Source organism: Anser cygnoides, chromosome Z, assembly GCF_040182565.1.
Source record: "Anser cygnoides isolate HZ-2024a breed goose chromosome Z, Taihu_goose_T2T_genome, whole genome shotgun sequence".
NCBI lineage: Eukaryota > Metazoa > Chordata > Aves > Anseriformes > Anatidae > Anser > Anser cygnoides.
In genome coordinates this window covers 23546268-23571615 of record NC_089912.1, presented here as the reverse complement: position 1 = coordinate 23571615, position 25348 = coordinate 23546268, and the positions used below count along the sequence as shown (strand labels likewise).

At 38.2% G+C, this 25348-nt stretch overlaps 1 protein-coding gene across 7 annotated transcripts in view; it reads right to left on the bottom strand.

The window, feature by feature from the left end:
- Nucleotides 1–25348, bottom strand: part of MCC (MCC regulator of WNT signaling pathway) — a 202077-nt gene that overhangs the window by 134955 nt on the left and 41774 nt on the right. The window contains exon 1 of one of the 7 annotated variants that reach the window (XM_066988306.1): nucleotides 22564–23225. The exons of the other annotated variants lie outside the window; for them this stretch is intronic. Coding sequence (XP_066844407.1) covers nucleotides 22564–22620 — 57 coding nt within the window. The 5' untranslated portion in view covers nucleotides 22621–23225. Of the gene's footprint in view, nucleotides 1–22563; nucleotides 23226–25348 lie in introns of those variants that run through there. 7 annotated transcript variants of the gene reach the window in all.

The window sequence follows — 25348 nt, the reverse complement described above, 5'->3', positions numbered from 1 at the left end:
ATGCATGCCTATTAGGATCAAGCTTTTAATAACAGAAGTAAAAGATAGAAAACTTTACCTGAAAGCACTTCACTTGTGTCACTAACTACGGTATCCCCACACATAAACCACATATCCAGTCCCTCAGCATGGCATTTACACAATTATGAGCAACACAACTGACGACAGACATTAGTGTTGAACTTCATAGCACTAAAGCAAGATTTAGCAAGTGTCATGGAAGCAATTTACAAAGGTACTGCTCTCCAGCTGTCTCCCTGGCCACAAGTTGCCATTCTTACAGCAGAGGCAGCAGAAGACACTGCTCAGTGGCTTCCTGACAAAGCACGGTGCCTTACACAACCTCCTGTTTATCTGTACTCAACGCCATTGATAGGTTTTATTCTAAAGTGTTGTTAGCACATATTCATCTCATTACAGCAGGCAGGAGATGATGGACTGATCAAAACACCAAGACTTAAGGTAAACTTTAACTTCAGAAAATGCTGGCAATATTTGTCACAATGCCACGTCCTGGAAGTATCAGATCAGTACATTAGTACAGTAAGTAGGAAATACAAATATGATTTCACTTTCAGATTATCACATCTGTAAGTGTATTCGAGTAAATTTGTAACATCTTGTCTTGCCAAAACCACCAATAGCTGACAGAACAGAACATTTTATTTTCGTATGGTTACAAAAGTCTGTGGAACAGCTTGTGGAGCCTTGGAGCAACACACAAACTGTGACCAGTAAACAGATATGGATGCTACGATTCCTCTAAATTTGGACAGTGTTCAGCTGCCCTATCTCTGACTGCCAGACTAAATCACCATTATACCACTGACCCCTGGAAAATTACTATTAGAACAGCTCATCAAATAGGTACTTAGCAGAGGAAAGAAACAGATATTTCTCATGACACAAGTTCACAACAAGAAATACCTACACAATACAGTTCTTAGGAATACTGCAAGATCCAATCATCGAAACAATAATCAAACAATACACAGAAGTACTGTTTAATGTCTCAGCTGCAACTATTTACAAATACACTTACAGACACAGAAACACATACAAATATTCAAAATGTATGTCTTCAAAAAATCCAGAGATTGTTTCTGGGATTTTTTCTTTTCTTTTACGAAGACATATTTAAAGTGCTTTCACAGGTACTGAGTAATATAGCAGATATATTTATGATAACGTCTTTTATTCAATCAATTTCTCATCAATATCAACTGCAGTAGTGATGCTTAGAAAATGTTAGTGAAAGTTTGTTCCATCCTGCAGGGACAGCTTGCTCCCAGGCTCAGAGCAGTTACAGTGGTAGGATCCTGTTCTTTAAAACAAAGAACACAAGAGTCAGCCTCTGGCCTCAGGCAGCCGCTAACTTACACATCAGTGGCTACACTTTCCAAATGAAGAGTGCATTGTGCAGCCTGGCAACAGCTCACAGCAGCTGAGTTGTGTCTGCCAAACACAGCCAGGGCTTAGAGCAGATCAATGGGAACAACCAGTGCGTCTGTACATTCATGCATCCATAGCATATATGGCTACCAGGCACTAAAGGAAAACAATGAGCTGAACGCAGATATTGGAGGATGCATACTGGGCTGGAAAGAAGAAAAAAAGTAAAGGAGAGCAGAAGCATGGGTTATAGCCTATCTGCCAATCTGTAAGAAAAGAGAACACGGATGACATACAACCTGAAAATCACTTTGGAAAGAACAAGAGTCTAAGAGTCAGCTGGGAGTTTAAGATAGACGAGCCAGACCAGATATACACACGAACAGAAATCATAACATTGTCAATAAGGAAATCACATTGCCATAGGAAACTCATTTCTCAGACATTTAACAGCAGAACAAGCATTCCCAACAGTGGTGAGTCCAAACACTTCTGGATATCCTACCTGAATTTCACTTGTTGCTCAAGGAAGGGCAATATTTCTAATGAAGGAGCATTTAAGCTAAAAGCAGCCAGGCTTTACGCCTGAGTTAAAACACAGGCATCTGTTGGAATGGCAATATTTAGCAAAAACCCGAATTCCCTTGATGGTTAATTACATTGCATAACTATGGCTCTAAAGACAAAACACAGTCACTAAGACAAAAAAGACATGGTTTGTACAAATTGCTATGACTCTTGAAAACCTTGATGATTATACCAGGATAGTTCTTATGAAATGATCTTGACATTCTTGTTTTATTTCATCTAGTATTTTCATCTCCAACAAGACCAAACACTCTCTGTTGAAGAATAATTTATTCCCATGTCAAGCCCTTTTGTTAGTCTTTAGGAGATGAGTCACCAAGTGAGAGTAGCTCTCTTAAAACATTGATACATCAAGATAGCAAACTTGCTGTAGTCAGGAAAGCATGATCTAACCATGATATATGGATATGTCGACAAAATTCAATACAAAAACAAATTCTTAATTTATTGAGATTAAACAGGCATTCATATAACAAACTTTTTCAAGAGAAACAAGTGTGAAGGAGAAATGTTAGACAAGTACCCTCTCCTCCCAAGAACCTCAGCCAAAGTCACAGATGTATATGATTATCAAATGATATAGTTTAAATCACAGAGAAACGTGGAAGCACTGAGTTTATGAAAGAGCTAATTCTTTAAAACTGCTATCTAAGATGTGAAAACTCTCCTGTACTGCCACCTGCTCTTAAGAAACACTGCATAAATGGATGCATTAAAATGAATACATTTATTTTCCACATCCTTTATTGTCAGCTACATATCAGAGCAGAGATAAAGATTCAGTGTAATTACTGCAATCTCTCCAGTTTCTTTGATAACTATGCCCTATTCAGTAAATGTCAGACAGAACATTACTTTGGAACACTGGGCAGTCTGGATTTTCAATAACAGCTAAGTCTGCTCTGTGATTCATAGCAGATATGGTTTTCAAAATACCAGAGTCTTTCAGACAGCTGCACAGGTAATTGTTTTTGGATTAATACTACTACTACAGTAAAACAGCATATTCATTTAATAAATCAAATGATATGTCTTTAAAAAGGACCCAAAACTAGTCACGATAAGAAGTGGTAGAAAGCAAAGAGCAGTATTTTTAAAGAAATTGATCCTACCTACTTTAATGGTGACTGTGAGACTTCAGACGTTCTCTCAGACATGCTCTCTCATGTCCTCAGGTCTACCAGAGACCAGTATTTTGATAAAAAGAAAAAGACCTTGAGATTGTCGGGTTTTAAATTATATACATATATTAAGTAATCCTTCGGGGAAACAACATCCTTTGCTCTGGAACACTGCCAGAGAAAGCACGGCTCAAAGGAATAGGAAAACATGAAGGAAAACATGGGAAAAAAGCATATTTCATATCACCCTGTTAACAAAGGAAAATATATCAGTTCAACAGCAACAGAAAAAGTGCATGCCATTTCTCAAAAAGCTTGGATTTTTCATAGATTTGAAACAGTAGGTAGTGGTGGGAAGGCAACATTTTAAGGAGGCTGATAATGCCCTAAAATAAAATTTTCCAAGAGCCAAAAAATGGTACAGCAGTCCATTTAGACGACAACAAGGTGAGGACAAAGCTAGAATACTACTGACCCCCCAGTTCAAGAGAAAACAAATGGCCAGCCTCTTGTGAGGTTCAAATCAACTGTGCAAAGAAGGAAAAAAAATGAAATCCAGATATTTGCAAAGCAGAAAGTGTCAGTCTCATCTCCCAAGACATGATTCTGCAAGTAATTTAGCTTAAAAAATATAATTCCAAACAATGTCGTCTTTTTTTCCATCAGCAAATCCTTTTCCCACAGAGGACCTTGTCCTAAATTAAATTTTAAAAAGCCATCTTTTTCTGATATAACTGATATTTTAAAGGGGCACAAATAATATATCATAGATACACAGTATTTCATGTTTTCAAAACACTATACAAATACTAACTAATGTTCAGAACAACCCTCTAATTGTAGATAAATAGATAAAAATAAGAGTAATTTCTTTTCTGATTAAATAAAGCATGGGAAGGGAGGGATCACTAAGTTTCCCCTTGCCCTGGGACAAAAACTGTACATGCACTTACTACTCTTCCTTTTAAAACAATTAGACATTTGGAATCTGTGCTGTCTCTAATGGCTTTCTGCTCCACCTAGACTGGAAACCATGCCAAGAATCTTACACACTAAAAAAGTCCAAATAATCCTGCTGTACTTTGTGAAAGCTATATGCCATAAACAGCCCTTGACTGGATTGCAGCTTTAGACAGGTCAAGGATATTAAATACTTACGTGTATTTGCTCATGACCTGCAGCTACCCCACCATAAAGCTCTGTAATAGATAACCTACATTGTCATCTGGGATCCAAAAGGAAAGGACTTTATCTTTCATTTGTGTTTAGCTGCAATAAACTAATTTGCTTCTTCCTGAAGAAATTCAAAATATACATAGCTTTTTTTCCCTGTGTATGAATTCCACCCATTGCCAGTGGAATCACAAGCTTTAAAGAAGTGAAAAATGGCCCTTTTTTTTTCCCCAAATTATAAACAAAATCTGTGTTCTGGAACAGTTAAAAAGATTGGATACACACTATGACTCTACAGTGTTTCCCAACACCCACATAAAAACTTTTTGATAGAATCACAGGACACCAATCCAGTTCCCATTCAGACACAGAACACTTAGAAAACACTGTACTAAAACATGCATTGAACTTTTTTTCTACATAAACAGGGATTACTTTCATACCGGTAACTTCATCTTTCATGTAAATACTCACTAAGATCATATGTAGGCCTACCTCAACAAACACAGATCAGGTGCAAGATTAATAATGCCCTCAGATTTCAGTGTGCCTTAGCATTTTACTATTTTAACATGTCCCAGTTTTTTTTTTTTAAACAAAAAACTACTGTTTGTTATTACTTCTCTTTGAAGTTTGCCTTCAGCATCTAGTTCTACCCTTCTTCATCTAGTTCTACCCTTCAGTCTCTTGTGAAAGAATAACAAAACCTTCTTCCATTTTATTAGCAGGTAGAACTCCTCCTACTCTGATTTTCATCTCCCTCCATGCTTTGCCTTGACAGCAGCACAACAGTGGAAAATGATTACTGAGCTCAAGCATCTCTATGCCTCTTTCTATCTTTGTACCTCATAAATGTCTGAAAGCTACTACTTACTTAGACTGTAGTTCCACGATTATTGATATCATATCTCAACACTGCCAGACCTCATAGCAAAACAAATTCCATCTGTATGGGGCAAAGCCACATGTCTGTATTTCTACTGAATAATTCAGAAGTAATTATAACAGCATTTATACCAGCTTGTACCTTTATGCTGGCTATTGGAGGACAGACAACAGATAATCAGGTGTAAAAGTAACGTACTTCAGGCAGGCAATACCTGACCTGCCATGAAGCCTGCTGTTAAGAAGGTAACGTGTCAAAATATTTTGAACAACTCCAAACAGTGAGTGCAACTTTTTCCTTCCTTTTCCTTCCTTTCCCTCTTTTTCTCCCTCCATTTTCTGAGTCCTTTATCCCTTCCTCTCTGTGCTCTGCTATAGGGCTTCTTACCTCCTAGGACTGCAGTTCGGTGACATGTTGAATCTAAGACCCATCTAAATATGCACTGCAATACTCAAATTCAGCCATTTCCTCTTAGGGAGCCTAATTGCTATAGCAGCTTTGCAAGTGCACAGTGTTTACCAACAAACTAGAAACACCATAAGTGTTATTGTTCTGGTGGCTCTGAAAACTTACTTTGCAGGCTACATTAGTATGACAACTTAAAAAATGCCGGTCTCTACAGTGTCTTGTTTGGTTACAAAAACACAGGTTTAAGACTAAGGCACAGATAAACAAGAAATAGCTTTTCGAGCATACACACATGAAGACAGAAAAAGCTTAAGAATTCAAAGGAAAGGGAATAATAAAGAAGCAAAGAAAAAATTGTTTCAGGAGAAAAAACATAAATCCCCATCTAGTAAGTGACGTAAAATCATGTGATCTTTATTAATCTTCTACTAAGTCAATATATTTTTTTTTAACCAGCAATTATTGATCATGTAACAACATCAACAAATTACTTTTTTCATGTGACCCAGTCTTGGATAAAGTATTCTGTCCAAAACCAAACAGAACTATCTTAGCAGTAATATGGAAACTGCACATTTTTTCAGGATGGCACTTTTTTTTTTTTTAAAGCACTTTGACAAAAATAGATTCACCAAAAAAGTGAATAAAAAAAGAGGATATTATTTTCATGTTTGCCAAATTATAAATTAAAAATTGAACATATTGCCAGGCTTGCAAAAATACATTTTGGAATCTAGCCTACAAAAGAACTGTACTCTCTGTCCTTTTTATTCTGTTTTTACTTCAGCATTCATTTTATTTTAGCCTACGAGAAACAACGTTTTCCTGTGGCTTCTAAAATTTTGACTAAATGAGAAGGATTGTGATTTATATTGACAAATTACATTACTATATTGCAATGACTTCATAATCATAATCAATGTAGCTGGTGCATAACCATAAATTGTGTACTGCTTATTAGATTTGCTAATTAGGAGGTTGTAAGGTCTTTATCTTCCTGCGTATAAAATTTTATGCATGAAATGCAGCAGTGCTGAAAGCAAAACACTTGGGTTAGTACCACTAATGAGTGTAGCAGTGCCAAAATGTCAGTGACTTCACTCTGGTCACAAAGGTCTCAGTTTGTCTGGGTCAATCGTTTTCCATAATTTCTATTAATATGCCAAAGATAAGTCAGTAGAAAGCTAAAGAGAACAAAGTTAAACCTTAAATCCATTTTATTCTCTTATAAAGAAAAAGGTATTTTCTAGAATAACATCAAAGATAAAGATAAGGCTTTTTCACTGTTTACATTACTTTGTTTTCCCTTTTAAGCTTCCCTAAGACCATGGCTGTGGGCAAGGACAAGAAAGAGTAGTGGCACTGGGGACAGGGATCTACCAGACCTAAGGCAGCTGCATATTACTACTGAGAATCCAGCTCAGAGTGCCAAGAACTACCTTCAGACAACTCTAAAATGCCTCAACAGTAAAAAGTTACTGAAGATGAGGGTATTTCAGGAGACTACAGGAGAGCTCTCTCTTAACCGTAAGTTCTCCAGAAACCTTACTTTTAAGATTAGGATTTGAAGTACTGCACAATCCCCGAGAACTCTAAATCTGTGGTTACAAAACAAGGAATGGTTTCCCATCAAAGCAAAGCCCTGCATTACAGCTGGACTGACACCACAGATCACCCTGACCAAGACATGCTAACCTCTTTTACGCTGATTTAACTGTGACCGTTCATTTTGTACATCATGCTAATTAATCACATGGCAGGTACATGCCTTCACCGCAACAGAACTGGCCCCCTGCTCAAAGCACTTGCAGCCTCATACGGTCAACTCTGTAAGAGGTATAATTCCCTTGTCCTTTAATGAAGGCTATTAGAATGAACTCTGAAGCACTGTGCAGAACTGTGGAGCAAAACATAAATAAAAAGACAGAGAAGAAGGGGCTGGGCACATACAAAAGCAAAGGGATAAAGGGCAGTAACAATAAATTACCAACTGCAAGAGGACCTAAATGAAGGGCTAATGAAAGCTGAGAGTACACACAGCATCCAGTAAAGCTGTGAGAAAAGACACAAGAGAATGAACAGCAGACACAGACAACTGAGAAGCAGAAAAGCCTCCCCAAAGGCAACCCATAAAATTCAATAAACATCTGCTGATTGAGCCTCTAGGGTTTAAATACAACTACTACGTGGTGGTAGAAGATTGCCAATGGTTTTGCTAACAATTCATCTTTAAGCGTACAAATAGGAGGCATCGTGACTTAAAAATCCTGTGTGTCATGGTTACCTTATTTTTTTTTAATCTATTCTCTCGAAATTACTAAATTACAATATCTCCTCATGCAATGCCATCAAATCTACTTAAAGTCTGCAACAATGTCATTCTTAAAAGGGTAGAATTGTCCCAACTCAACCTACCATTAAAATCCTCTAAAATCCTTTTCTGTAAAATGGTCTTTTTAAGTATAATTTCATAACCATGCCGCGATAAGACACACTCCTCTCTGCAAGACCAAGCCAGGCAACAAGAATTGAGTTATCAGTTTGACTAATAAGATTTCTGATAAAGCATGTAACATAATGTAATTAACAAATTGAAACATAAGTTCTCATACACAATGACAGAATTGCATCAATAATGGTTTACAGCTTATTTCAGCTCCTCAAATGAAATGCGCTATGAAGTACAAAGTATCGCTGCAGTGCTACTGGACATTACTGGCATTTCAAATTTAACACAAGGTTTACTCTCTATCAGTTGTCCTATTAATATGTTCTGAACAAAGGAAAGGATCTTTACTTACATTACTTATACTCTGGCCTATAAACAATACCCAGTAAACCATGGCAACTTGGTCCTTTAACTATTCTAGGATACTAAGTCAGAAAATTTAGTGTTACCAACTGATCACAATTCCTATTCAGCCAAACAAAAAGTGCAGCTTTAGTCCTAGCCCAGCTGGATGGGAAGAAAACAATCTAGAAAGCAGTGAAAAATGGAACTATAACAGGACTGTGAATGACTTCATCGAGTCCAAAAGACCACTAAAATTAATCACATGAATTTTTCAGTATCCCAATTGCAAATGTTTTTGATCATGTATTTTCAGTTGAAAAATAAAAACACGCAAAAAATAGCTAAAGAAAAATTTTAAAAAACAGTTCTAGAATTCTTCAGTGTCCTCTATGCCTTTATCTACATTTCTGCTAAATAGGAATTTTTAAAGTTTATATATTTTATATTATCATGATTTCTTATATATATATATATATATAATGTTTTACCATACATATGGCATTGTTCTGCAGTAACTTAATATCCCAAAGATATTGCTTGCCAAGTTTTATTAAATTATGCATTTGCAATTATTATTTTTTTTAACATTAAGAGCCATTAAGCTCATGACATATGAAAAAGAAAAATGAATGTAAGAGCACACATCTCATTTAAACAGTCAACAGGTAGGAAAAAAGTTCTCTACTGTTACATTTGTAACACGAACACTAACTCAGTTGTCAGAACAGTGTTCTGACACCCCTTAAAAGGTGTCATGAATCAGCAATAGTGGAAAATGTTCACAAAAGTTAAATTAATTTAGTTTTCTACAATAAATTTGAGATTTATTTCTTCCAGCCATCTTCTTTCCTCTCCTTCCTTCCCCTCACCCAGTGAATGCTAATTCCTGTTCTTTTTTTCCCCACACTGCAGTGTCCAGAATCAAGGAATCATAGCATGGGTTAGGTTGGAAGGGACCTTCAAGACCACCCAGTTCCAACCCCCTGCCATGGGCAGGGACACCTCCCACCAGACCTGGTTGCCCAAAGCCCCATCCAGCCTGGCCTTGAACACCTCCAGGGATGGGGCATCCACAGCTTCTCTGGGCAGCCTGTGCCAGTGCCTCACCACCCTCATGGTGAAGAATTTCTTTCTAATATCTAATCTATTACATTCTGGATCAACAGAGAATGCGCTATCACTAGAAAACCCCAAATGGCTGCATTTCAGAAACAAAACCTAAATTTAAACTTCCCTACTGTAATATATATAGTACTGTTTTTCTGAGATTCTTAGCAATGCATGTGGTAGAACATACGTGCTTTCAACATCCAGTAAGAACTAAAACTGCAAAAATCTTCCTTTGATCTCTTTGAGGGAAAACTTCTTCCATAAAAAGCCACTGCAACTTACTATAAAGATTAGCAGAGAGGGCACAAAGAGGAATAGCAGAAAGGTTTTTGTTTTTAAAGCATCCCTTGCTACTACATGAACGCTCCTGCCAAAACTCAAGCACAAAAAGGAAGCAAACAGAGAGTGGGTAACCTGGGGGGAACACAGAGACATCATCTGAGCATGCAGGACTGAAGTTAGGAATGCCAAAGCCCAGCTGGAATTGAACCTGGCAAGGGATGTAAAAGGCAAAAAGGGCTTCTGTGAGCACACAAGTGACAAAAGGATGACTTAAGGAAAATGTGGGCCCACTGCAGAAAGGGGTGGGGAATCTGATGACATAGGGCATGGAAAAAATGAGGTACTGGATGCCTTCTTTGCCAGTCTTCACAAGCAAGACTAGTCAGCAGGAATCCCAGGTCCCAGAGACCTGGGAAATACTAGAGCAAGGATGATACAACTTTGGTAGAAGGGGATCAGGTCAGGGAATACTTACGTATACTGGATATATGCAAGCCAATGCACTCACAAGTGCTGAGGAAGCTGGCAGAGAGCATTGCAAGCCCACTCTTGATAATCTTTGAAGGATCAAGGCATTTGGGAGAAATGCCTGAGGACTGGAGGAAAGCAAACGACACTGTAATCTTATAGAAGGGCAAGAAGGAGGGCCCACAGAACTACAGGCTGGGCAGCCTCACCTCGATCCCTGCAAAGGTGATGGAGCACCTAAATATGGAAACCATTTCAAAGCATACAAAGGACAAGAAAATGATTAGGAGTAGTCAGCATGGATTCATCAGGTTGAAGACACACTTGACAAGCTTGAGAAACCTCTGCAATGAAATGAGTGGTTTGGTAGATGAGGGGAGAGCAGTCAGTACTGTCTACCTGTACTTCAGTAAGACCTTTGACACTGTTTCCTATATGATCCTTACAGAAACGTTGTTGAAGCATAGGCTGGATAAACAGATGGCAAGCTGGACAGAAAAATGGCTGAACAGCTGGGCCCAGAGCGTGGTGATCAGAGGCACAAAGTCTAGTTGGAGGCTAATAATTAGTGGTATACCATGCGTCAGTACTGGATTTGATCCTGTTTCACATCTTCATTAATGAGCTGGATGACGGGGCAGTGTGCCTTCAGCAAGCTTACAGATGAAACAGAAGTGGGGGTAGTGGTGGATACACCAGGATGTTGTGCTGCCATTCAGAGGGACCTCAACAGGCTGGGTCAATAAGAGCCTCATGCAGATCAGCAAGGGGAAGGGCAAAGTCCTGCACCTGGGGAGGAACAGCCCCAGGCACCAGGATGTGCTGGGGCCACCCAGCTGGAAAGCAGCTCTGCAGAAAAGGTGCTGGGGGTCCTGGTGGGCACCAAATCGAACGTCAGACAGAAATCTGCCCTTGCAACTAGGACTAACAATATCCTGGGCTGCATTAGGAGGAGTGTCACCAGCCTGGTGATCTTTCTTTCCCCTTTTCTTGGCACTGGTGAGGCCATGCCGGGAGTACTGGGTCCAGTTCCTGGCTCCCCAGTACAAGACAGACATGGAGCTGCTGGAGAGAATCCAATGAAGGGCCATGAAGATGATGAAGAAACTTGTTCCTTCTGTGAGGAACAGCTGAGATATCTGGGACTGTTCAGCCAGGAGAAGAGGAAGTTCAGGGGGAATCTCATCAGTGTATATAAACACCTGAAGGGAGAAGGCAAAGAGGATGGGGCCAGCCTCTTTTCAGTGGTGCCCAGTGACAGGACAAGAGGCAATGGGCACAACTGAGACGCAGCATGTTCCCTCTGAACATCACAAGACACTTTTTCCCTGTGAGTGTTACTAAGCACTGGCATAGGTTGCTCATGGTGGTTGTGGAGTATTTACCTTTGGAGTTAATCAAAAGCTATCTGATCATGGGCAACCTACACTTTGTGGCCCTGCTTAAACAGCATTCCTGGACCAGACGATCTCCAAAGTTTACTTCCGACCTCAACTACTCCGTCACTCTGTGATGGAAACTGAAATCTTATTACTGCAGAATATTATTATATAACATTCCAAATGAGATATGGCAGCTACCTATACCTAATTGGAATCAATTATTAGGTTCTAAAATGTTTAAATGACACATAAAAAGAGATTCAGCATAATACACATAACATGGAAATACAGGAAGTTAAAGAAATGTTCACAGGAAAGAAGAAAACCTCATCCATTAAATTAGCATATTGCAGAAGGGGTAGGTATTGAAATTCAACTGCGTTGACTTTCACAAAGAAAGATAATTATGGGTATACAGAAGTATTCAGCCCTGCAGGACATGAGAGAATCTGTACATTTTTAAAAGCATGAAAAAAGTTCTTGTTTTGCAGAGATATATCAGAGTAACTAAATCCATACAGATCTCTATGCCAGACAGTGTTTAACTGTTATGAGTCAACACACTTTTTTTTTTAAAAAAGAAATCTTTGCACCACAGGGAAGGCATCTCTCAGCAGAGCAGATGAAATGAAGAGATTCTATCTGTTCTTAATACCAGCTTCTCATAAGACATAAGAAAAGTCATTCCTTTCAAAAGAAAGGAAGTATCATAACAAATTTCGTCCTTTACATACAGCAGTCACCGTGATATTGCTGTCATACTGGTACCATTCACAGCATTTAAGTGACGTATCATGCTATAGCAGAGATATATTTTTCCACAAAACTGATTTACTGATCTTACTAAAAAGAACAGTATATTTACTTAGCACAGGCCAATCCTTCTACTGTGTTAGTTATACCTGTCTGAGCACTGGCTTCTGGTATACCAAGCATCACAGGAGAATCATTTGTTCCTATAGGAATCAGACTGCCATACATAAAGAGAAAGAACCAGCTGATAAACAGGTAGACCATCTTAAATTTAAATAAAAAGAACCAAGTAAGTCTGCAAATCAAACAACAGCAACATCCATAACCAGCAAAACATACACTTTAATATATTATACAAGCAAAAAGGGAAAGAGAAGAAGGAGCAGAAAGATGAAATTATCTCATGCAGATTTAGCAGCAGCAAAGGACAGTCCTCAGCACACTGTTCATAAATGGGTACCTGGACACTGGCTACAAAACAGATCTCAAGTATAAGCAGTTCAGGGTAGAGTCATCATAGCCTATTGCAAGCAAATATCAGTTAATTTAAGGCCTTTGCAAACAAATGATACACTGGGACTTGCAGGTTGCAAAAGATAGACTTACTAAGACCGTCACCCATGCTCAGTTTTGTGGGAACATCAGCTTCATCCACACCTTTGGAAACATGGTTCAGAAGGGCACTGAGCTGTCAATGAAATAATTTTGGCCTTACCATAGTGCACAGTAATGATCTTATATTTCTATGTCATCACAATCATATATCATCGTTCTATTGTGGAATTCTGATTGTCAACATTGCAACCATATAATTTAGTCTTCTGGACATATTTCAAAAAGTTGCAACAGTACTGAGGTACTGTTGTGTCTGTAGTGAACACTGAAACATCCTCACATTTTTTAGCATGTAAATGGCCTATCTTAAGAACACTATCTCACTTCAGTTATCATCAGATGGCCATTTTCCATAAGCCTGATGGAAATTTCTACTTTGTGATGTACCATATCCTAGTGAAATCCTGGTAAAAAATCCTGGTAAAAAAAATCCAGCAAGCATCCACTGAAACATTTCCAAAATTCTACAATGGCTAGTAATTGTAATCTACAAAGTTTAGCCTGCAATCAATAATAACACAACCAACAAGTATTTTAAAAAAGAAGCACTATAATGGTTCAAAATCCAGCAGCTGGAACTTGAAAGTGCCTGACTTGAAATGCTAATGTAAACATAATTCAAAGACTTTACACTAATGTATTAAAATGGATACTACAACCGCATAATGTTTTTCTGCTGCACAGATGGGAAACTTGAATATGTATCCTGTACCCACACATATTCAGCTCTAGTCTCTCCTTTATGGGCTTCTTTTCCAGATTACTCTGTCTCCAACTATTTGTTACAGAGCCCGTATCCAGGTCTCATCCATACCCTTCGCAGCTGACTTCTCCCCCCCGCTTCACAGGTCCCCATTCTCACCTTCCAGCAAAGACGTCTTGCAACATATCCAGCTTGCTGTCGAAGCAGTATTCCTGGTGACCTCCACTGCCCCATCCTTCTATGTCAACTCATTACTTCAAGTCCTAGTTTCTGTTTCCAGCCTCCTTTGCACCTGCCAGTGAGAGCCTACCCCTCCTTTGTGCCTTTTCCTGATTTCCAAGCCCAGCTCTTGTCCTTAACTTTTAATCAGAAAACAAGATCCTCAGCAAGTGGTAAGACTTGACTGGATGGGTAAAGTTGGGAATTGTCTGAGGCCAGAAAGGAGCTGACATCTTCACACCATGTCACAGTGACTCCAGCATAACCCAAAGCTCAGCGATACAACAGTGGAAGATTTCCACCAACCTCTGAAATTAAGCAAATTTAGTTAGATCTTCACTGCAGAAACTTTAACTGCAATGATCTAGACAAGTCTTAAACTAGTCACTTGCAAACATTCTTGCCCTTCCCCCTCCCTGATTACCTTCACAAGGTCAGTTAAAGGAAAAGATATGTAAATGGTAACGCCCTAGCAAATTTCAAGTTCTGTTTCAAACCCTGGTGACAGCAGAATCAGCAGAAGTTCTTGTATTTCTAACAGGAGAAAGTTTTACCTGCTTCACTGGCTTTATTTGTGGAAACAAATGTAACATTGTTTAATAATTTTCCCAATAAATTCAACTTAGGGATGGACTTCAATTTGAACAGTCAACTTTTTGCAAAGCTAGAATGTAACAGGAGTTTACATTAGGAAGCAGCCTTAACCATGGCATTATCAGTCCCACCTAAAGATATTAACTCTTTCATTGCATTACAATTCCAATTTTAAAAAGAGCTATATTATAAAGGCAAGGCTGACCAAAATTTTAGAATTTCTCTAATTACTATAAATATTTAACATACAAACTTAGTATTTTAAAAGGGGCAGTCTCTTCCTGCCTTACTTTTTCAATGTTCTATACTTTAATAACAAGAATTGTGTTGTTACAGTAGTAGCCACTAATAAAACTCACTATTCTTGTCAATACCTTTGCATTTAGCTGAGAATAACAGAGCAACAAAAGCAGAAATCAGAAATAACACAAACTAAAAAGTTCTTAAGATATTAAGTAAAGCCAGAAATTCTTCATTGATCACATTTTTATCTGCATTTAGAAATAGTTAAGACAGAGACATCTGGATACTAGAGAAAGAAACATTTGAACATAGTTAAGTCATGTTTAAAAGTAAATACAAATTTAAATACCACAAGCTTCAATTTCAGGTTCACCTCCTAAGTCTAAATATTTACATAAATACTGTTTTTAAACATTTTGTGTAATATCAGCTTGCATTGAGAGAATTAGCTTTTCAATGTGCATGTCAAAGCAGCAGTCAACAGCACAGAGCACTCCAAGCAAAACTTCAGAACATGAAAGGGAGAATTACTCTGTCGATGACTTAATGACACCGTGGAAACCTTTACCTGTTACCCTGATTGCTTCCAAGCTCTCAAAACTCAACTGTAATGTCAGATTTTGAATTCTGTCACAACTCTTTGTTAACGACTCACTTTTTATTACAAGTATCTTGGGATCTTTAAGTGACCCTAATCATTATTATTTATGCATTATCTTTTTAAATTTGGTGGGACTGAAAAGATGTTAATTAATAGTTTCATTTAAGTTATAAATTTACATGTATGATTACATCGACTTAGTTAGAATACAGAACCCAATTTCCAGAGTTTTAATGAATATCTCTGTTCATTATAGATGGCAGAAATCTAGATCTTCTGAAAATATATATCATTCACACAGAAGGTTCATTTATATAGCAAATTCTGACACAGCACTAATGCAGACTACCAACAGCATCAAAAAATTCTTATTACCAGCACCAGATCACACTCCCCACACCTTGTTTCATCACAAAAAATCTTTGAATTCAGAGATCACCACATTTCCCTGCAGAGTACATTGGCCGATATATTACTACTACATGCAACAGAATAATTTAAGGAGGCTTTTCCATGCGTTCTAGAAGCAGAAGTAAAATCTGCAACTTTAAACACTATGCAAGTCAAAAAGACTATAAAACCTAAACATGAGGGAAAAAAAAAGAAAAAAAGAAAAAAGGAGTGGCAACAACACATTTCCTTTTCAATCTTGTATCAAGCTACTAAGGGCTCCAGTACAAAATATCTCATTATATCCTACCACAGCTGCCCAGTTTCACTACAAAGCCTTTCCCTGTGCTCTCTCTCCACACATACATACAGCATAGTCACTTTTGCCTTTGGAAACAGTGATTCTGCAATCTATGGATTCTTCCTGCAGAAAGTTTCATTTATGTGTTCCTTTACAGACTGCAGATCCATAGATGGCAGAGTAAGACAAACCCAAAAACCCTTGCAAAACAAGAAGGAGTCTCACAACTGTTCCCACACGTGGTCAAGTCTTGGTACGTCCAAGACTGTACATAGGCAAAAACACGTTTTTATTCTCCAACACAGATTGTAAGAATAGAAAAGGAAGGTCGAGTTGACCTTTATCTCCAAAAATCTCCTGGGAGTGAATTTTGGCTTTTTAATGTAAGAATAAAAACAGGAAGTCTCTATAAACATTTAGAGGACCCAATACATTGGTAACGTTACTTTCACAGCACACATTTGTCTTTATTAATTTCTCAGCCTGTAAGGCATTTTTCAAATACGTTTTTCTAGGATCAAGGAATATTAAAATATCAGGCAGATAAGTTACATAATCTGTCTTTTTTTCATTAGAAGGCTGCAGAAGAGCATTATCTGTGCTGACAGTGTCTGGGCATTTTGAGTAATCTTTTTATAGTGCTTCAATTTAATAACATCCAAGCTTGGAACACACTCTGTGCCTGATAAGCAGCTCATACAAATCCAGAAGGTAAACATTCTTTGAAGTCACTGTATTTTTTACACCGGAAATACCAGGCATCAGTCACACCGTAAATTACATACGTTGATCATGCCAGAAATAGAACCCCCGCAGCTAGACTATGGATTCAATCTCATGTTTCAACCCATGTTTCTAAAATCAGCAGCACAGTTCACTGATAACATAAGAGCAAACTTGTCTGTTAATAAACTGTGGATGTATGTCCAAATGATGCAGGAAAAGCTGGCTTTCCCCTTTCAAAGAATGGTTCCACCTATACAATATAGTTTCAAAAGTTTCAAAAATAAGTTTTTAAAGTTTCAAAATAAGCTATAAAAATAAATTAGATTTTTCAAAGAGATGAATAATCCATAGATTTGTGGAACAGAAGAGCAGTGAATGCAATCTAGAACCTGCATTCAGACTCTATAGTTACTATCCTGGAACACAATCAATAAAGTTTCCCATTAAAGTCTCTTCTGTAAATTAGATAGCTACATCAGTGTAACTGAAATGCACAGCAACTCTTTAAATTTTTTAATTATATTTCACATTCACTATCTCAACACCCCTCAAGACAACAATATGTTAAAATGTCATATTTCTGAAGTTGTCACATATGCCATTCAAATCAAGAAAAAGGACAAGCAATGGGCAGAGTTCACCTAAAAAAGACTTTTAAAAAGGTACAGCAAACTGTCCCTCACCACCTCTGTAGCAATGAAACCAAGAACACCCTTCTAAGACTACAGATATTGCTACCAGTAGAGTTTTATCCAGATCTCCACTGGAATCCATTTAAGAAAGTTTCTCCTTATGACACTTTGATTTAAGCATACTGGGTTGCTTTGTTCATTCTTCCAAGACTTATGTGTAGTGTCAGCCGTTGCTCAGCAGTTCACAAACACTGTTCACCTTTTCAGTTTATCTACTGAAATCAAGTAATTTAAAAAGATGCCATGTTTAGTATTGGATAATCACATTTCACTCAGCTCTGTTGCAAGACCGCAATGTTTCAAAGGATTGTGACAATACCACAACTCCCAGAACATCATCATCTGCTTGGCGAAAAACATACACCCTCTCTGGTGGGCAGATGCTGTACATGCTTTTTTATTACAGGTTCCATACACCTTTCACACTGAAGGCCAAAGCCACGTCCAGCAGCAGAAACAGGCTTCCAATGGGAGATGGTGCTAATCTGTTCACAAGAAGTACTGAGAGTGCACTTGCAGGCCTGTTGCACAGCCAAAGACCATTCAGGAAGCAGATGCGGCGTGACATTTGCTCACTGACTGTCTTAATAGGACTGCCAAACCCAGAAGACAGAACAAGTGTTTGAGATTTAATCCCAGCCTTCAATGCATACAAAACCTGTTCCCTATTCCATCAGTGCTATTTCCTCACATGCATGTACGGTATGAGCACAAGCTGATGCTTGTTCTAGAAGAGCAGAGAAACACATGGGAAAGTACCTCAGGGTGGGGACTGCTGCTGCTGAACTTTCCCCTTCCCAGAGGGGCTCAGCCCAGTGTCCTGCACCTCATCCCGCAACTCCTCTCAGACTCACTTGCTCTCTGTCTAAGGCTAGGAAGTGAACATTTTGGCTTGCAAAAACCTAACTCCCAAGCACAAAGAAAGAAGCAGAAGGTATAAAGTATGCACCTAAATCAGCACAGTACCTTTTAATTTTGCTGTGCAGAAAATATATCCTTTTTTTAGAAATTACATACCATCAGCTTATATACTGAATGATAAAAAGAACATAAACGGTAACATTAAACAAAACATTTGCATCTAAACTGCTGAATATATTGCAATACTATAACACCAACACTTAGCCCACAACAAAATCTCTTTGACGTTGTCTTAGCAGCACCAAGTTCACTAGCCTCCCTCTAGTGAAAATTGTATCCAAGGATGTAATTTGGCTCTTGATCCAAGGATATAATTTAGCCCTTAAGTATACAACTGAGAAGGACATCACAAAGCTCAGCAATTTATTCCCTTAATGTTCCTACATTACTCATTTGAACTGTCTCAGATTAGGCATGTGCATGACTGCTGACCTTATTTAGCGTGACAGCTGTACTAGGTCAGACCACAGATCTCCCTACCTCAGCACACCCGTATCAGTGGATAGCTAGGGAAGGGTACAAGAACAAGCCTAGCATGTAGTAGCACCTCCCTGGAAGGCTACTTCAGCTTTAGCAAACTGAAGTTCACGGACTTCCTGAGGTAGAGTCTTTGAATTTGGAAGAAGAAAGTACAGGTTAGACCATCCAGCTTCTTCCGTACAAACACCTCTTTCTGCAAAATTACCAAGTGAATATATACAAAGCATATGAATTCTGATACAGTTTCATTTTAACTACATTTAAAAAAAAAACAACACAGAAACAGTATAATTGCATTTTCTGTGCACTGAACTACTGACTTGTACATGTTTTCAGAGACACTCATGATGCTGGCTTTAAGTATAATCACATAGTGTACTCTTAAGGTTTACAGTACTGCATGACTAAAAAAAAAAAAGAAGGAATCCAAAGAGCACATGCCTAATTTGTGTGTTATGTATTGTATACACATCACATCCATACTTAATGAAGCCTTAAAAAGCAAACTCCACAAATAATGTTAAAGGCATAATATTGATTGGCAGGTGAAAGCCCACATAGTTGGATATCACTATTTACTTAAAAGGTATCAAAGCCTGTACTGCATTCCCATGGAGTACAGAAAGAGTCATCTGCAAAATTCAGATTTTTTTTTTTTAAATTTGCCTCTCTTAATGTATCACTTACTGAAAACAAACAAACAAAAACAAACACTAGCACCACCACAGAAAGCCTTGCAACACAAGAACAATGTTTTTTCTACCACTGTATTTAGTTACAACACACTGAATCTCCCATGCAAACAGCACATTGGCCAATCTTTCTTTGAACAGAACGAAAATAAGATTGAAGGGGAAGAAAAGCAGAGAAAATAAGGTAACATACTGATATACGGATCAATAAGCAACAGTTTGAACTCTAAAGCTAGAAACCACAAAGTATGAGTTTTGTACAAGTCAGACTGACCTGTGATAGAAATCTGATTATTTTCTATTTTTATTTAATTTCTGCATGACCTTTGGAATGGAACAGGGAGAAGCAAATAAAGACTATCAAGATTTCTGTTTACCTGGACAAGAGTATAGGAAGAGCAAACATCAACCACACAAAAATTTCTACAATTACAGCTGTGTCTTGAAAAAATTATGTAGCTTATATTTTGCCCATTTCCCAAAGAGAGATCTAAATCTCAAGCAAAGAAAGTTTCAATACAAATGGAATGAGTTGCAATAATTTCATTTTCTATTTTGTCTAATGCATCCATTCAAGAACACATTTACTATACCTCCAGGGCTTTGTAGTTTTCCTATTTATTTTAATAATAGTAGTTTCATGCCTAGAACTTCACATACTAAAACAAAGAGACAAAAGCACGCACCTACAATAAAATCCACTGTGCATTGTAGACTTTCTTGGTCTGTCATTCTTTTGCCATGTAGACATACACAGTGGTAACAACCACTGCAACAGGAAAATATGAGCTGACAGTAGAGTCAGAGTTTCAAGTGAAAACAGAGTAGGACTGCACTAATTTCCTCTTGTAGACAGTTTCAACTTCTCCCATTGAACACAGTGCCTCTGTCTTCGATTGATCAAAAATAAATATGGCATACAGAAGGTATAATCAGAAAGGAAGGAAAAGGGAAACGCATGACAAAGATGTGAGAAACACAGAAAGACTTTCCCAAAGGCTTCCTGTCTTCAATAACAACAAATACAGCAGTTCAAATCAACAGTAGGAAAAGGCATAATGGAAGCATGCAAATTACATGGAGAAAACAGTTGGCTGAATAATTAAAGGTAAGCAAGTAACTAACTGCATCTCTGAGTACTTATGCGTATTCTCCCATGTAGGGCTTATTTCTGTAAGCCCTCCATGTTTCATTCAGAACGTGCTTTTTTATTTGAAGACCAATACTGAGGCTGACCTGGCCCTTTGAGTGAAACAGACTAAAGCATGCTTACACAAGCAGCTCAAATCACAGAGATGATAACCAGCAGCAAAGAAACGATGATTAGCAGCTGGGGAAACTCAGGAGCGTAACATCTTCACTGGTATGTTTGCAGTCAGAAAGGGGCCTACTTCTAACTCATCTGTGGCACCAGACTACAGATGTAAATCAAGTATTAAAGTAAGCTCATTGGAATAAACAAACAAACAAAACGTTCCATGGTGCATGGACACAGACTTCTTTTGATATTTCTCATGTTAAAACATTGGATGCAGAACATACTTACAACAAAAGTCTTATTTTGTGATGGGTAAAGTAAACTTGAACAGGTAATGTTTCAAGGTAGAAGTGTCACTGCCTGCTCCAAATAGCTAAGCAAGTATCAGATTTTTGTGACACTCCACATTGTGTGTGACCCTGGAGCCTTGAAAATCAAACGTTGAAGGAATAGAAAGCAGTGAACAACAGACCAACAAGAAAAGTGTAGCCAGGAACCCCATGACAGACTCTTTACAAAAATAACCCAGGCTTTTATACTGAGGTTATGAACTCAATCTATGCTGTGTTGCCGGTACACAATTTCTAAACAATCATTTGAAAAAGTAACATAAGAGTTAATTTAATTGAACTATTTTGTAGTTAAAGGAGGAATATATACAGAATTTCTTTTAGTAGAACTCCCCAGCCACAAACCTACCACTCATCTTGCATGGCAAGATACTGCACTGGCTTAGGTCTCTCATATTTACTTTGCTTTCCCCTACACTGCTGCCCCTCTCACAAACCTACTGATTCTGATTAACTTTCCATGCTATACCTCATTGTCTCCTATCTCTGTACAATTAACTCCTCAAATCGTGAACTCTCTCATTCTGCTAAACACGTCCTATTATTTCTAATAAAATATAAAATAAATAACATGTTACAATGTAAGGTGTATCAAAGAAATAGGCAAAGAAGAAAGAGGAGCATATCAGTTAAACCGGGAATGCAGATTCAATTTTCTACAAAATGACCTCAATAAAATGCTTGGGATTTCAGAACATAACTCAAATTAGCAGTTCTCAGGACAAGTAAACACATAAAGATGATGCATCCAAAACATTTCAGCAACTGCCAGAAATACACCACTTCTGAAATATTTATTAAGTATTTGCATAACATCTGATATGGCTTTAATTTCTAATTTATTAAAAACATACACAAACATGTTGTACAAAAAACAGACATACCCACAACTTTAAGAAATAACAGCGTAGTAGGGTTTGCAAGGGAAAAGCAGAAAGTTTCCCATGGCTTGATATCTTTTAGGCAAGGAAAATAACATTCACCTAACCTAAAGGAACAACATCACCTTGGAAAAATACAATCAAATACAACTTTGCCAATGTTGTTGTCACACCAATAAATATTTGTCATCTTCTGCTCACCCCACCTCCCTCCTAAATTAGTCACCATCTGGTTAATCTCAGCTGAGATCTCCATATTTCACCTACTGCAAAGATGAACCTTGGGTATAAACACAGCTCTTGGGAGGTAAGGGAATTTCTGCTGCAGGGAAACAGGAAAAAGCATCTCTACACGATTACAATCATTTGCTTTTCACCAGTCTAAAGCAGCAAGAAAGTTCAGGTCATTTCCTCACTGGCACAGCAAGTTATAGCAAGATACACATTCTATTAATTTTTAATTGCATTGCTTGCAGAGTGAAAACCCAAACGGGGAGCGTTTCTTTTTAAAGCATAAAGAAGGGCACTGAAACTGCTTACCTCACTCAGCTCTGCAGGAGAGTCATTTCCATATTTCAAAGCAACTCCAGAATTCATGATGAGACTTCTCAGGGCTTGATGATTTCTGCAGATTTTAATGCTTCGAAGCTTTGTTTAACTGATTCAATACTTTCTTCTGCAATTTTTCCCCGTATTGCATATTTTGCTCTAGACAGCCATTTTTACTCCACATTCATAGTTAAAATTAATGACGTAAGATAATCTAAAAGAGCCAAACTGGTTTTCACTTCACATATAATCCATTGCTGTTAGCGATTTTTTGATACTGTGGAGTGCTCAGAGAACGCAGGGAAGGAACTGCTTGCCCAGATCCCAGGGCTGTCTCAGTCCATCTGCAAGTCGTGCTTCACCTCCGCTGTCCGTTTTCTGCTGCTCTTTTCCACAACTCTGTTTAAGAGCATCTCACAAAGCCGCTTAATGTAATGATTTGGTAAGCTTCATGCAAGTTCACAGAGAAAATAAAAGGAGAGCGCTGCTACGGTCTTCAATGTTCAGGGAGAGAGAAGGGAAAAGAAAAGAAAAGAAAGCTCCCCTCCCCAAGACAAACCAATCCTGCACTTCACGCTAAAGTTTCCCCTTCCAGTGAGCCTGTAGTTTAAGTGGTTTATGATCAAACACAGCTGTCTTGCTGCTGGCTAAAGGGTGCATGGAAGGGGCGGTACTAAAAGGAGAGTGCAAGTGGGAGGGAGAGAGCTATAGAGAGTTCATTTTGGAATTACAGGCATCTTTCCAGCTTTCTGTATACTAATTACTGTACCAAAAACTATAAAGCTAGGCAAGTAACAGGAAACGCCACCTGGATAACAATCAAGTTGGAATCCTATTTCCCCATTCCCATGTGCAATTAAGTAAGGAAAGCCAGGGGATTCTGGGGATGGGGGTTGTAATGATCTCAAAAGGTCACAGTAAAACCAAAAGCACCATTAGAAAGCTGCAGGTTTTACAGAACACACTGACATTTCACAAAGACTTTGGGGAGATACTATGGGAAGAAGGTGGGAAAAAAATACTTGCTTTCAACATGCAACAAATAACCTAGAAAAATCCTTAAGAAATTGGATTTGAAGACATGCTCTACTCATTGCAAGAACAGAAGACCTCCGGTTCCCCTTCCTTCCGTCCCCTAAAATCTACTGGCAGTCCCACACAATTTGTGATGCTGGATTATGATGCATTTCTGAGTTAGAACTGGGGAATGCCACACTCCGCAGCTGAAATTTACATATCAGCTTAATACAATGTATTATAACAGTGTCAATTCCTGAGAAGAGTTCAAAAAAATTTATGAGAAACAGGAACAAATTCTATAAAAGCTGTGGTACAACCTTTGCACCTTTGCAAAAACATTTACTTGTAAAATGATGCTCTCCAAAAGTAAGATTTTGAAAGTCAGCCTGGGACTTTAGTTTTATTTTATCCTCTATTAATCACAGATGAATACCAGCATGCATACATACAGATAATTCATCCAAATGACAATACCGAAAGTGCATTAAGAAGTAGGGCCAAGATAAACACATACATATTGATCCGTGATACTAAAATGGACTAGCATTTTCTGTATCCCTATCCTTCCCCAGTGCCCAGGATCAGGAACTGCAACTTTGGCTCAGAAGGTAAAGAGGAATGTCTCATTCTCTTTACATTTTTACTTTTAATCTCTGTGTCTGTTTTCAAGGTCTTTCCTTCTCTTTTCTGTATTTTTCTTATTCTCCAGTTTGCTTTCTAGTAATCTGTTTTTACATTTACCTTCTTTTTTTTTTTTTTATGTTCACCAAGTGTTGCCTTCATTCTTCACTATTTTACTCCTTGAGAGCATCTTTCCTGCCTCACCTTTATGTTCAGTTCTAACTGTGCATTTAGTGCTTCTCTGTATCCCTTATTTATGTGCTTTGTTCCTGACATATGTTTCCATTTATCTTCACTCAAGCAGTGACAAACGGGCTGCACTGCTCTCTGCTGGCAGATTGCTGCTGTCTCAGCCACAAGAGACGCACAGCACAGTGCGACATCGGGCAAACAGCACATTCCACCTCCAGTGGGTAGGCTGCCAGGAAGATGCAGGGTCCTCCAGACTGCAGTATGAAACAGTGTATCCAGAGTAGTTTTGTGCACTGATTTCCTGCGCATTAAAATGTGATTAACAGTGTTTTATATCGAGAAACAGGTGTCCTACCTCATTTCACATACAAGAGTAAAAAACACTTGAGTTCAAAACCTTCTGCAGCTGACAGTACATTTTAAAACATTTTATTTTTTCCAAGTTATGGCTTCCCAAATGGGAGGGTAACAAACTTTTTTGTACTTTGTATCAGTATCCTAACAACTTCTATATTTTCTCTCAAATGCTTAGAATCTCTTCTGATCTTATCTTTGTCCAATTTTGGCACCTGTATCAAAGGTTCACCAACAAAGGGATGGCCCCAGGATTATCCAAAAATAAAATTCTACAGTTTTCCTTCACTAAAGTAAGATCACATTTATTAGGGCTCCAATATACTGCATTTCCCACATTACCTCCCTATATGCAAAATATTTCCTTGCTGACTAAAAACAGGCACTTAGAAATTAAAAGTCCCGATTTACTTTCTCCACTCACCATTGCTGTCCATTCCTGGCAGAGCAGTGATCCAACAGATGAGAGCACATGACACTACAGAAGCATCCCAACCGTAAGGGTGAGGATCTGAGCTAGCACCACATCATACCGCACCTGTACGCTCCATGGGACTTTTTTCTGCCTCTTTCCAAATCCATATAGTAA